Below are 15028 nucleotides of genomic sequence, written 5' to 3'. Positions count from 1 at the left end.
CCCCCGTGACCCGCGTCCGAGGGAAATCGGAGTCTTTGTTCTTGCATTCCCATAGAAGTCTTCGAGCTGCTCTTTGTCTGATCCCTCACCTAGTACCTGTTTGTCTTGGGAGACCCTACCAGGGGGCATGGAATCCCCCGGACAACATAGCTCCTAGGATCATTGGGACACGCAAACTCCTCCACCACGGTAAGGTGGCAGAGAGGAGTACATATATATATTATATATATATATAAGGTTCTCATTCATCCAGGTTATTGTCATCTCAGGGCAATCAGTCGATCGCAACTGGACTGTTCGGTTTGTCTTTGAAGACGATTTGTCTCTCATCCGAGTATCCTTCATCAGTTCATGCTCATAGACTTAAAATGCTCAGATCTATTTTTTTTATACTCTAAAAAGCTTACTTCAACAAGTAAACATTACAGTAGGTACTTGGTACTTGATTTTGATATATGTAATGCTCATGAGGGTATTCCAGTAAAATATGCAGAGAAGAGATGTTTCAATATCAAAATATTACTTTGAATACATTTTTGGCAACAACTAAGTAGTCGTTTTTGAAGATTTTAGCTATAAAAAGGGTACTTCAACAATTAAACAGTGCAGAAGATACTTCATTTTGATATATGTAATGCTCATACGGGTATTCCAGTAAATTATGCAGATAAAATGTGTCAATATCGAACTATAACAATAAAATATTTAATGAAAGTTTAAATGAATGAATACATCCAAACACATTATAAATATTTATTATGTGCTCGAAGAAATAACATTTGTACGTAGTGAAGTGTATTTCAGGTCTTGTCATCCTCGTCCGGTCAGAAGGATGACTCGGCAGTGCGGCTGGATCAGAAGAGACGTCGGAGACGCTTTACTGAACCAAAAGTTGTTTTATTACAAGCGAGCATCATTATTTATGTCTGCAGTACCTGGAGGAACTCTGGTCAAAAAATGAAGGACCTGGAGAAGGCAAACCATCAGTTATATATTCCTTCTTTCTTTGTCTGGGTGTGTGCTAAGTCAGGATAGCACATCCTGACCATAAAAGGAGATGTTCATGTGTAAGTGTCTGGAAAACAACTGCTTTAAGTCATAACTCAAATGTTGGCGTTGAACTATACAGGTAGTCTTTTCTCAAGGATATGGTTTTCACTTTTGCATTCCGAATTCCCAATTAGGGCCTCTTTTCTACGAGAAGTGATCCAATCCACCTGCGAATGTCAAACTAAGGAGCCTTATCTTATTATGTACTCAAACTGAAGTACCAATATTTAATTAAACTTGGTGGTTTGCTTTCTCCAAGGGGAATATACACATTCACCATATGTAGAACATAATATGAGTTAATTAATTCACGTCAGTAGCTTCTAAACAAGAAAGAGGTTTCAGCACATAAACATCGGATAAACAACGGTCCTTTGAAATCCCATTGACACCACAGAAAAGGCAAACAGTCATTTTTCGGGCACGGTAAAAGCTTAAATAATGTCAAACACATAGCGTTACAATAACCACTAAGATAAAGTGTTTGTCTCACACGTAGTCATCCCTTGTGAATAAACAAAGCCCAGCAATGCAGGTTTAGCGAGTGGTGTGCTAATAATATTTAAAATGGGATGGAGTGGATTTATACACTCTTAAAAAAAAAAAAAAAATATATATATATATATATATATATATATATATATATATATATATATATATATATATATATATATATATATATATATATATATATATATACACATACATACATACATATATACATACATACATACATACATATATATATATATATATATATATATATATATATATATATATATATATATATATATACATATATATAATATATATATATCTAATGATTTAAAACATTTATCGTCACCAAGACTGCTCGCTACTACCTAACTTAATTTAGAGAAGAAAGGATTAGAGGCACATTATGTAGTTACAGTACATCTGAGGGTTCCAAAAATTAAGCATTAATCTATGAAATACAAAGTTATGGACTTATTCGTGCATCGGCAAGTAACATATTTGATTGACATAACGAGTGCCGTGCTGCTGTGATCGTGACACTAATGAGACACAGGATAAGTTTGTTTGCAATTGATTTTTTGATACAAATATTAGTCTCATCTACAATTCATGTCTGCAGTTGTTTTTATGGTTTGAAGTTCATATTTTGTCTCATTATTTAGCTATAAATGTCCCTGTTGTTCAGCAATGTTTGCTAGCAATATCAAGATTCACTATATGCTGTTGAGCCTACGAGATATTTATTAATCTTGTTTATTAATACTATTAAGAATATTTTTTTTGTTGCTAACAAATATCACCAATGATCGACGCTATGATGTGGTCATCCGTGTCGAATAAAGCACTTGACTTTCCTGCACAACAACAACAACTAAGGTTTTAGTTTATGTTATGAAAATACGGTGGATTGGACCAACAACCACAATATTTATTACTAGGACTTAACGTCCATCCATCCATTTTCTACCGCTTATTCCCTTCGGGGTCGCGTGACTTTAGTTTATTTGCACAACCAGGTCTTCGTAGTTATATTTAGGGATAGCTACCACAAAAGAACACAAACTAATGCTATCTCTTGTCCTTTCTTAACGTTTATTTCTGCTCTCAAACACTACTAATACAGTAGAGAATAAACTTGATTGTATCACAGAAAGTTTCTCAAACAATTCAAATGTTCAAACACACATTTTACAAAGTGATCGCTGCAAACACGCACATGGTCCGAATGTATTCCATGATGAAAGTGATAGTTTTAACAGACATTTCCTTCGACACACTTTTGTTTCCCCCCTGACTTTATTATCTTTATGAACCACTTCTTTCGGGATTCTATGAAAGCTCTTTCCTATCTCTCTATTTGAACGACCCGAACACCCAATAACAGAACAGCAATACAGCATTTTCTGCTCAAACTCGACACTCACTTCCACTTGTTAATACCATGTTCAAGCTGCTTGACCATCGTGTGAATTAAGCCGCGAAGAAGAAAAACGGATATGACCTCATATGCAACCCAGCAATTTGAAAACTAAAATGACCTTACTATTGTAACCAAAGTATACATTAACTGAACACTTTATCTAGCACAGTATAAGAACTATATTGAAAAATCAGCTTTTAAAACGATAACACATTTTGTTTATGTCTACTGCATGGTGTTTCTAATACAGTGTTTTATAGTTCTTATTTAGCTATATTAATTACATCTTCACACTTTAAATCAGCAGTGGACAAACTATGGCCCACGGGCCACATCCAGCCTGTTGGTCCCTTTAATCCAGGAGCCAAATATTCAAACAGAATTGAGCAAAGATTTGTTTTGAGAATTGCCACAACAAAATACTACTAGACTTTCACATACTGGGGGGAAAAGGGTGATCAACAACACTGCTGACCCTAAAAGAGAATGTAGGTGTTAACCCTTTAATACCATTTTCAAGTTTCTTTGATGTTCTGATATGCTATTGTTGAAATATAGATGTATTATGATTAAAATTATGATTGTTTGAGAAGCCTACTCTTATTTCCAACAAAATATAAATGATAAATGGGTGATACTTGTATAGCGCTTTTCTACCTTCAAGGTACTCAAAGCGCTTTGACAGTATTTCCACATTCACCCATTCACACACACATTCACATGGCAGGAGCTGCCATGCAAGGCGCTAACCAGCAGCCATCAGGAGCAAGGGTGAAGTGTCTTGCCCAAGGACACAACGGACGTGACAAGGAAGGTAGAAGGTGGGGATTGAACCCCAGTAACCAGCAACCCTCCGATTGCTGGCACGGCCACTCTACCAACTTCGCCACGCCGTCCCAATATCAATCAATCAATCAATGTTTATTTATATAGCCCTAAATCACAAGTGTCTCAAAGGGCTGTACAAGCCACAACAACATCCTCGGTACAGAGCCCACATACGGGCAAGGAAAAACTCACCCCAGTGGGACGTCGGTGATTGACTATGAGAAACCTTGGAGAGGACCGCATATGTGGATAACCCCCCCCCCCCCTCTAGGGGAGACCGAAAGCAACGGATGTCGAGTGGGTCTGACATAACATTGTGAAAGTCCAGTCCACAGTGGATCCAACACATCAGCGGGAGTCCAGTCCACAGCGGGGCCAACAGGAAACCATCCCGAGCGGAGATGTCCCCAACCGATGCACAGGCTAGTGGTCCACCCGGGGTCCCGACTCTGGACAGCCAGCACTTCATCCATGGCCTCCCCCTCGCAAGGGACAGGGGAGAAGAGGAGAGAAGAAAAGAAACGGCAGATCAACTGGTCTAAAAAGGGGGGGTCTATTTAAAGGCTAGATTATACAAATGAGTTTTAAGATGGGACTTAAATGCTTCTACTGAGGTAGCATCTCTAACTGTTACCGGGAGGGCATTCCAGAGTACTGGAGCCCGAATAGAAAACGCTCTATAGCCCGCAGACTTTTTTTTGGCTCTGGGAATCACTAATAAGCCGGAGTTCTTTGAACGCAGATTTCTTGTCGGGACATATGGTACAATACTATCGGCGAGATAGGCTGGAGCTAAACCGTGTAGTATTTTATACGTAAGTAGTAAAACCTTAAAGTCGCATCTTAAGTGCACAGGAAGCCAGTGCAAGTGAGCCAGTATAGGCGTAATATGATCAATATGACATGCTTTGAAATGCATAACTTGCTCGCCTGGCCCGTCTGTCAAATTTCAAAAGCCAAAAACTTTGCCCACCTCTGCCTTAAATGAACCAAGACACTAATAAACGTTTTGTCATTTAAAACCTTATCAGTCTGTCAACAAGATAAATGGAAGAAAGTACAGAGATTTTAAACTCTTAGGACATAGGTGTCAAATTCAAAGCCCGGGGGCCGGATCTGGCCTGCCACGTCATTTCTTAGGCTGACGGCGTGGTTCGGGTGGTAGAGTGGCCATGCCAGGAACTTGAGGGTTTCAGGTTCAATCCCAGCTTCCGCCATCCTAGTCACGTCTGTCGTGTCCTTGGGCAAGGCACTTCACCCTTGCTCCTGATGGGCCGTGGTGAGGGCCTTGCATGGTAGCTCCCGCCATTAGCGTGTGAATGTGGAAATAGTGTCAAAGCGCTATGAGTACCTTGAAGGTAGACAATCGCTATATAAGCATAATCCATTTACCATTATGTGTTCTGTGAAAGCCTGGAAACAATATGTGCTTATAAAGTACATCTTTTCTTGCTAAATTATTTGTTCTTTCCATTCTGACATTTAAAAAAAATACCTGTACTGAATGCAATTGCATACCTTTTAAATCTTGATTTGATCTAATAATGCAACAAAATATATTATCATACATTCCAAAAATGTTTTTGGTTAAAATTAAATAAATACCTAAATATTTGTTTGACAAATGATTTCAATGCAAGTAATCCATCAAATTTTACAACGTAAAAATTACCATGGACTTTAAAATACTGGTGACTGAGATGCCATTTTTACCGCATAAATAACTTCAATACCGTTTTGCCATATAAATTAATACACTATAAAAATGATAATCATAGATTTTACTGTAAAACACTGCTGTTACCGTTTTTCTATTCCATTTACAGTGAAAAATGTTGTAAAAAAAACACACCGCAAATGTTAGAGTAAAATTCTGTGGCCTTCAATGGAAACAAGTTTGACATGCTTGTCTTAGAAGATGAAAAAAAATGGCATGCATTTTCTTTTGAATTATTTTTAATCCACAGGCATGAAATTGAAGTTGCAAGAAGACATTGTGATGAAGAATACAACGACAGCAAAAACGGCATTTTAATCCACGTCATGATTTGAACACGGTTGCAATTTGCAGGAGAGAACAGAATAGCAGTACTAAAAAGAGCGATCGCTACAACAATAGAACTACATACAATACTGTCTCATTCAGGGGAGGAGTACTGGCCAGCAAACAGGATTGTGTTGGTGGGGTTGTATCGTATGAAGAAGAAGAAGGGGTGGTCAGCGATGAAGGTGTGTGAGATAGCTGATGCGCGCTCCACAAAAATGAGGGCTGTTGCTGCAGCAGCCTCGCTTCCTTCCTCGTTGACCTCCACAAATGACTTATGGATGACTTTGGACAAGACCAGGTCATTGGCAGCAGACATGCCTAAAGCAAAAATAATATTTCAACATTGTTGACGTGCAGGTAATAAGGAGGTTTAACGAACAAAAGGCACAACATGTACATTCGTCACAATAGACAAATGAACCACTGTCGCAAGGAAGGCGACACTGACAGATAAATCCCCCTGATTAATTATCAGAGGCAGGTGAGTCCTCTGATCACTAATCACGAGCATGTGTGGGGAACAGTGCTCAGAAGTAATTGTGAAGTCACGGCAAGGCACAATCAAATCAGGAAGTGGAACAAAAATAAGAGCGCTAGACAAGAATGAACACTAAACACTAGGCTGACCATATTCTGAAATCCCAAAAAGAGGACACATTTGCGTCCCAAGGCGGGCAGCACGCCAAGGCCGGGACTAGGTGAAAATTTGCCAATGATACTTGAACTTGCCTTATAAATGATATATTTATTTAAATAAAGCATTTTTTCTCCTCTGTTGACAGCAGTGTTGGCGCTAGGAATTTTCAAAATCCATCAAGTCATAGAAATGGGGTCCCACAGTAAATTTTTGGGGTCCCACTTTTTTGTAAGCGTTTTGAAAACAAATGATAAATGTATGCATTATCCTGTTATATCTCACATTCTATATTGTGTTTTGGAAAAAGGTTGTCATAAACGTTACTTAATTCATTAAAATAAATAGTAAAAAAAGAAGACACATTTGTATGCATATGTAAATGTATTCAGTTATAAACATTCATTCACTTTCTTCTTTCCTTCATGTATCTAAACTTTACCGCTGCTGGTAGTGTTTTCTATGTTTTTATTTAATAAGTTGTAAGTGTATTTATTTCAGTATAAAAGTGTAAAAAGTGTTTTGCTTCGGTATGAAATGATGATAATGGTGTGCCAGGGCATACATACATTATATTTAACGCTTAAATCTCTGGAGTCTACATCAACTTCAGATCTATTCCTCATTTCAAAATGTTTTAGTTTTTTTATGTTGTTTTTTTGTTTGTTTGTTTTCCGCCCTTTTTTGTCAAACAAAACTATGTTTTTTTTATGGCAAACACACAAAATATGCAAAATCTGCCACCAAAAAGATTTTTCAAAGTAGAATATTTGATGTGACGTAATCGAACCTTGGATAGGTCAATAATTCATAGTAACATTGATTTTGATTCAATATTATGTTTTGAGCAATGACAGATTGAAAGAAAAAAAAACAGCTTTGTTTTATTAGTCAACATTGCAACTTTTTATAAATTACATTTCACCTTTAAGATTTTTTATTTCACTTTTGTTATGTTTTTGTTTATTTTAATAGTATTTTTAGAATGTGCCGTGGGCCTTTAAAACATTAGCTGTGGGCCGCAAATGGTAAAAAAAAAAAAAAATCTGCGTCCTTTCTGATTTCAACGCATTAAAAAGACACAAAAAGTGCGTTAATGCCAACACTGCTTGACAATATAACAAAATAAGTCACACTTATATTCTGTAACATTCACAATTTTGAAAAAAAGTGCAGAGGTACAAATATTCAAAATAACCTCTAAAATTTAATATCCCCTCGGGGATTAATAAAGTATTTCTGATTCTGATTCTGATTCTGATTGTATATAATGTAAACATAAATAATGCCTTAAAACAAGTTAATGAAATTCAAACAAAAAACAGGAGACGAGCTCTCGCCCTGCACAGCTGTTTTGTGCTTTGTAAGGTCGATATGGGCTTGTAAATAGTTGGCCCCTTTATTTGCCACAGATATACGTTCCTGCTTTGCACACAGAGCATTCTGCTTTCCATGTGTCACGGCCAGGACGAAAACACGGATACTTTTCCCGCAAATCATCCGTGAAGTTGCATTTACGTTTCGGCTTCTCTCTTGTGTTCTGTCTGTCTCTCCACTCTCTCTCTTGTGTCTGTCCCCCCCCTAACCCCCCTGCCCCAACCCCCTCCACATCCCACCCCCCGGATTGTAAATAATTCAATGTACAGTATATACTCTGATGATTAACTTGTGTGATGACTGTATTATGCTGATAGTATATATTTGTACCATGAATTGATTAACGTGGAGCCCGACTTAAACAAGTTGAAAAACTTATTTGGGTGTTACCATTTAGTGGTCAATTGTACGGAATATGTACTGTACTGTGCAATCTACTAATAAAAGTTTCAATCAATCAGTTAATCTCAATCCACTCCCTCGCTCTCTCGCTTTCTCTGTCTCTGCCTCTCCCTCACGAAAGCTACTGCGTGTGTGCGCACACCTTCACAATTTGTTTTGTTTTTAACCCCTTCTCAACCCAGGACGTACATTAAAAATACACGCAACCCTGATTCAAAATGCCGGACATTTGAGGCCTTTAAGAAACCCCGCCCGGACAGCTCTTGGACTGCTGACAGATCTCAACATTAGCGGTCGTCAACATTACAGCAAACAAAAATAACCATCGCTTACATTTGTGACTTTGACCAAACATAAGATTTTTAAATCTATGGGAGTTGCATTTAGAGTGTTATTGGGAGCATGTGTTCAAAAAACAAATACAAAGATGCTGTACTTATTTATGTATTTCCTCCTCGTGTCGGTCTTAAACAATGACTGACATGTAGATAATTTGTTCTGATTTAATCAGCATTTCAGTTTTTTTGATGGCATTTCAGTTCGGCAGCAGTTTTTACAGACTTCACACACAATTCGTCCAGAAATGATCACATTTAGTTTACATGAACATGAATCTGTATCTGTGTGTATGTGCAGTATGCTAATTAGGTGTCCGAATGGAGAAATTCTTATCCAATTGTATCTTTAAGTTACTTAAAGAATAGGTTACGCTTGACCCTTTGAGTCTGTAGTTGAATACATATTTCAACTTTATATTGTTTTGATGCTTCAATGTGTAGGGTAGATTTGTTTGATGGCACTTTTCAAGCAATTCATGCCCCGCCTCTTAAAGTGTTGCCCCCTGCACTCAGCCAATTATGCCCCCCCACCAGCTGAAATCAAAACTATTAACACCTAAAACAATCCTAATATAACCCCTTGGTGAGTTAATCAAAATAGGTAGTAAAAAATATTTTTGTCGTTTAGAGAGCCTAAAGTATTCCTTTTACAGTTGTTGGAAACATATTTTTATAAAACGTGTAGTTAGACAACATCACGCCTAAAAATATTGAGTGAATAGAGGGATTTCGACTTTTCCCGGAAGTGCATCGCCACAGCCATTTTGAAGGACGAGCATCATCGTTCACGATAGCGCTACATGTAATATTTCCGAACTATTCAGTGGAAAATAACATTGCTGTGATACAATGGAGAAATACCATGAGTCATTAGATTAGAAGTCCCTTTGTCGTTATAAGGAGCAAACAGCTGTAATTGGATGCAAAGATCCGTACAAGATCAACAAATCTGAGTGGAGCAAAGACCATGCATGACATCTTCCCTGATGTCTCATACCTGGACTTTGGGAACTACTTAATTGTTCAACCCAGCCCATTACACAATTGGAAAGACTTTCAAAATTATTGGAGTCAAGTTTGTTTGTGGATGGGTTTGTGACGTTTATGTTTATCTGTATAAACCCAGTAGACATCGTGTCATCAAGCCAGCCGGGAGTAATGGACTCTCAGAAATGATCCGACCCAAGTTCAACATGCTGGATGATCACAGATAAGTTAACCAATCTAATGTCACCTCAGCACGCTGTGACTGTTAGCCAGGATACAGAGAATCGTGTTCTCATGTAGCTTTACTTTTGTTTAATGTGGAGGCTGCAGTCCGGATAAGAGTACTACTTTTATCAATACAACTACTATCAAAGTTCTTCGACCAAGCACATGAAGTTAATGCATAGTGGAGCTGTCATTTATTTTGGATTATTTTTTACTTACAAATGTTTTACCTGAAATGAGCCAAACAAACAAAAAGTTGTCAGCACGTCACATCTCGGTTAATAGCAGAGGTGTGGACTCGAGTCACATGACTTGGACTCGAGTCAGACTCGAGTCATGAATTTGATGACTTTGGACTCGACTTGACAAAATGTAAAGAGACTTGCAACTCGACTTAGACTTTAACATCAATGACTTGTGACTTCACTTGGACTTGAGCCTTTTGACTTGACATGACTTGCTACTTTCCCCAAAACCCAAAGATTAAAAAGTTATTTGGGAGCGCGCCGCTCCGTATTTTTCCTTTTCTTCGTCTGTCTATCAGCGTGTTGTTCCTGTCAGCTGGTGTGCTCTCAGTACAACAGCCAATCAAATTAGATCTATGCTGTTTTCATCACACAGCTCTCATCCAATCAAATTGCAGGACAACCAATGAAGAAGAATTGTCAAACAATGCGGCAGTGAGAAACAATTATGCCAAAGTTAATTTCGTTCGGGTATTAAAACTACGACTCGGTCAACAAAAAACGAATAGCCCTATGCAAATCATGCAGTTCGAATATTATAGACGGAGACGTAACAACTTCCAACTTCGTTCGACATTTGAAGATGCACAAAGAAGGGTAAGTTTTGAATGTAAGCTAACGTTTATTGGCTAAGTAACGTGACTTTTATTTGCTGTGTAGTTAAATCAGTGAGGCTGTAAACTCACTGCTAACGTTATAACCATAGACATCTTATAAGGGTACGCAGCATGGAGCGCTACTGCCTACAGGCGCAGACGAGACGCGGGGCCGCCATCTTGGAGTGGTGATCCGCTCCACTAGTGCAATTCATTTGGCAGGAGCAATGAACTGTCAGCAAATTTAATTCATCTTACCTCACTGAATACCACTGATTTTCACGCGCTTTGTTGTCATACGTGTAGCTATGATAAAAGACACATGTTTTGGCGTGTTTTATTATTCATAGTTTGCTTAACAGTAATATAATATTCTTATACGCTATAAGTGACCAGACGTCCGAGATCAAAACTGGGAATATAATCCCCAGAGAAAGGGGAAAAAAACGGTCAGCTATTTTTAAATTGAAGAAACAATATGATTAGGTTATATATACATGCGTATATCCTACATAAACAATGTATGAATACATTAGATATCTATATATCTTATAGACCGTATCTCTGTTGCTGCAGCAGCAGAGAGTTTATTCTGTCTTGACACTTTGTATTGATATTTTGTATTACATTCTTCCCTTAAATGATAATGTTTACAGTGATTGTTATATATGTATTTTTTATGTATGTCGCTTTGGATAAAAGCGTCTGCCAAATACTTAAACATATATAAACACCTGAAAGTCTTTATATCAGCTAAAACCACCAATCTGTTTCACTGGATTCAGAATAAAACCAAATGCTGTCTTACCCAACAATGCTAGTATTTGAATATTGTTACTTGAAGACTTATTCCTGGTTACAATTATACTATTAAGAAAGTATTGTCTTATATTTTGCCTAAAATGAGAATGCATCATAATCAGTGGCGGCTGGTGAATTTTGTTTTAGGTGGGGCTGAAAGTTTGTAAACCAAACCCCTGTAGGGGCGTCATCCTCCCCCAGAAGATTTCTTTGTGATTTTCACATACAAATATTGAAGATCTTTGCTCCTTCTCAACTCTGTGCTAATGTTATTTTTATAAAATACAACCAATAGTACATTAATGTTAAATCTTACTTGTGAAAAGTAATCCCCCGATTCCTATTTTCAACAGTCCGCTCATTTGAGCAGGAAAACGCTGAACACCAGCCCGGCATCTTTGTTTTCTACCTGTCAACTGTCAGTTTAGGCTGCTCGCCGGCTCCTCATCACCACTTCAAGATGCAAATTGCTCGCGTCACAGCAACCAATGCTGCGTCTACTTATAAGATGTTTATGGTTATAACGTCATTTCAAACACGGCAATCTGTTGCGTCCACTGCAGTTCGCTACCTTATTCATACTTTTTGTGATTTTTTTTAAGCAGGGTTGCATGAGGTACCTACAAATAACGTTACGTTAGTCAATGTATCACACACAGTAACATAACGTTAGACGGCGGTCAGCAGCACCGCGTATTTTAGCCACCTACAAAAAGACAAACATAGTCAAATAAAGGTCAGTTAAAATGTATACTATATTAAGAATATGTGTACATATTGCAGAGGGCCCTGACATCTAAAAAGTACAACTCTGTTCATTGTTATGTTCATGTATTTGTTATGTTTTTCATATGTACGCACACATCAACACACATACAGTATGAGATGAGATCAATGAGATAAGGTAAGAACAGAATAGAAACTGCTGTGGAACTAGTTACAATGCAATATGCCATGGAAATACAATGTTAACACTTTTGTACAAATAAGTACAGTTGCACTTGTTTTTGTTTATTCTGTAAAGGAATGAGTTAAATGTTTAAAATTGTTTAAACTATTAAAATGACTGGTTAATAGTGCTATTATGAATTGCAATGTCAGTACTATTTTTTTTCCTGCTATTTCAAATGCACTTGTTTTAATAAATAAATACAACGTTTTAAAAGCATATACAATCTGTGTAAAAATATTAGTCTGTGGTCAAAAGGACTTGAAAGGACTCGAAACTCAAAATGCAGGACTTGTGACTTGACTTGAGACTTTCCAGTCTTGACTTTGGACTTGACTCGGGACTTGCCTGTCTTGACTCGGGACTTGACTCGAGACTTGAGGGCAAAGACTTGAGACTTACTTGTGACTTGCAAAGCAATGACTTGGTCCCACCTCTGGTTAATAGTAGCAATCCATGCTCGTCTTCGCCATTAACTTTTCTTTCAGCCACTTCCGTTTGTCCAGTAATACGCTTAGGAATGCGATACAAGCTACTTTTATTCCTTCCACCTCTATTGTGGCAGTTGACAATGGCACACGTCGGCATTTTGAATATTATTGGATAAATTGTTGGAGACATTTAGCATTTCACTAACTTCTGCCCTTCAATATGGATATTGGCAATGCGTGAAATGTAAAAAAATCTAAACCCCTCTCTTGACCTGTGAGACAGCACTCTTTTCACCCTGAAGCTATGGCCATCACACCTCGATTTATTTATGTAAAACCATTTAAAAAATGATTTACAAACTAAAGCAGAGAAAAGAAAGCTCTCATATTTGTGAGATTTACTGTACTGCAGTTTTGTTTACTTAACAGTGCTTTTAATGAGGATGTTGACATTGTATGTTGACATAACACATTATAAATTACCTCGATTTTTTAATTATGTGGCGATAAACTGTTGAACATTTAGTATGCTGGACTTTAGTGCACACTATTAAGTAAGAAGAACATGATGTACAAGGACTTGATAAGGACTCTGTCGACTTAAAGGAGTCTTATTATGTTTTTTTTGTTTATTTTAAAACACTTCTTGTGGTCTACATAAGATGTAATGGTGGTTATTTTGTCAACATTTTGCATCTATTTTGTTTTACAGACCATTTTCAAGCCACTTTCTGACTGTCTTTCAGAATGAGCAGTTTTGTGGGTGGTCATATTTACGTGCTGAAGTCCTGCTGTAGGCCAAGCCCACTTCGACTGCGTCTTCTCCCCATCAGCCATATTGTACTTTTTAACGCCTCCATAGCTGACAGATACAAGTTCGAACTATGCGCTACTTTGTATTACAAATGGCAACAGCGGAGGATACATGTGCATGTAGAAGCCAGTTTGCCCCACAACAAGAGGAGAGACAAAAAGAAGGTGCTTATTGACTACAACGTCAGACTACAAAGTCGGACTTGCGCAAAGCTCTTCGGGTGAACTTTTACCATATATGGGGGTATCTGCTGACTTAACTAAGGCAAAATACATCACAATCGTCTCAATTTCCACATACAGTAGCTAATTCAGAGCAAGTTTGGATGAAAGCAAGTTTGTTTTATACATATCTACGCCATGCCTTGGTTTGATTTCACATTTTCGGGACTTCCCAAATACATATAAACAGGTACCAACAGATAAGTAAAGTTATTTTTTCATAGGACCCCCTTAAGCAGGTTTTCTGTATAAACCACACGTCTTTTTTTAGTGGAGATCGACTGATATACTTTTTTTTTAGGGCCGATGCCGATACCGATTATTAGTAGTCAGTTTGTAACCGATATTTGGAGCCGTCATTTGCAATAAAACTTATTTAAACATGAATAGTATACATCAGTAAACAGCTGGACAAGGCTTTAGGCTGGGTTTTTGAAACATTATTTTTAGGAAGCAGCGGACCAGTAGCAACTTAATATTTTATGTGGTGCTAATGTTGTGGTTAATTTGGCAGCAAAAAACATGAGAGGATTTTACAAACACCTTCATTATGTGTGTCTAAGAAGAACACCAACATTGGCATTTGAAAATATGAGAAATCTCCTGATAATTGGTCAAAAATATGGGATTGTTCTACATCATAACAACTCCACTTCTAATCAATTTTACAGCAGTTTATGGATTTAATACATTGTAAGGTTTCCTTGTGAAGAACCCTGTTATATTGGTTGGTTGCAGGCATGTGCACAAATAGGGCCCTATGGGTGCTCGAGCCCCTGCCCTTTTTTGCCTCGTCTTAAAAAGTGCCCTCTGCCTGTGTGTGTTTTTTTCTTTTTTTTTCCTTCTTTTCTTTAAACAACATTAATAAATTCCTGTCAGGGATGTAAAAAAAAAAAACCCCCCAAAAAAAACCTCCACGTTTTCTTGTAATATGGGGTTGTTTGAGCCTGCCGCTTCCGCCAGAGAGAGAGAGAGAGGGCGAGTGAGTGAGTAAGTGAGAGCAGAGAGAGCCAACTGCGCCCCTGAGCCGGAGACGTGACAGTGGAGCAACTTGAACCTGTGAGTTATGTTATGGTCTAATCGCCGTCCACTCATTCAGCAACTAATATGGGTGATATTTCAGAAAAACGCTGTAATATTCTATTATTCAATGTGTCAGCTTCTG

The 15028-nt window shown here is 37.8% G+C and overlaps 1 protein-coding gene across 5 annotated transcripts in view; it reads right to left on the bottom strand.

Moving 5' to 3' along the window:
* Positions 1 to 5765: 5765 nt before the first annotated feature.
* The window catches only part of LOC133630467 (leukocyte elastase inhibitor-like), a 49588-nt gene continuing 40325 nt past the window's right edge, over positions 5766 to 15028 (bottom strand). For all 5 annotated transcript variants that reach the window (XM_062022066.1, XM_062022067.1, XM_062022071.1 and 2 more), the window contains one exon: positions 5766 to 6161. In XM_062022066.1, the coding sequence (XP_061878050.1) occupies positions 5935 to 6161 (227 nt within the window). In that variant the 3' untranslated portion in view covers positions 5766 to 5934. The remainder of the gene's footprint in view (positions 6162 to 15028) is intronic.

The sequence above is a fragment of the Entelurus aequoreus genome, linkage group LG15, assembly GCF_033978785.1.
Source record: "Entelurus aequoreus isolate RoL-2023_Sb linkage group LG15, RoL_Eaeq_v1.1, whole genome shotgun sequence".
NCBI lineage: Eukaryota > Metazoa > Chordata > Actinopteri > Syngnathiformes > Syngnathidae > Entelurus > Entelurus aequoreus.
This window is presented reverse-complemented; position numbering and strand designations above follow the sequence as displayed.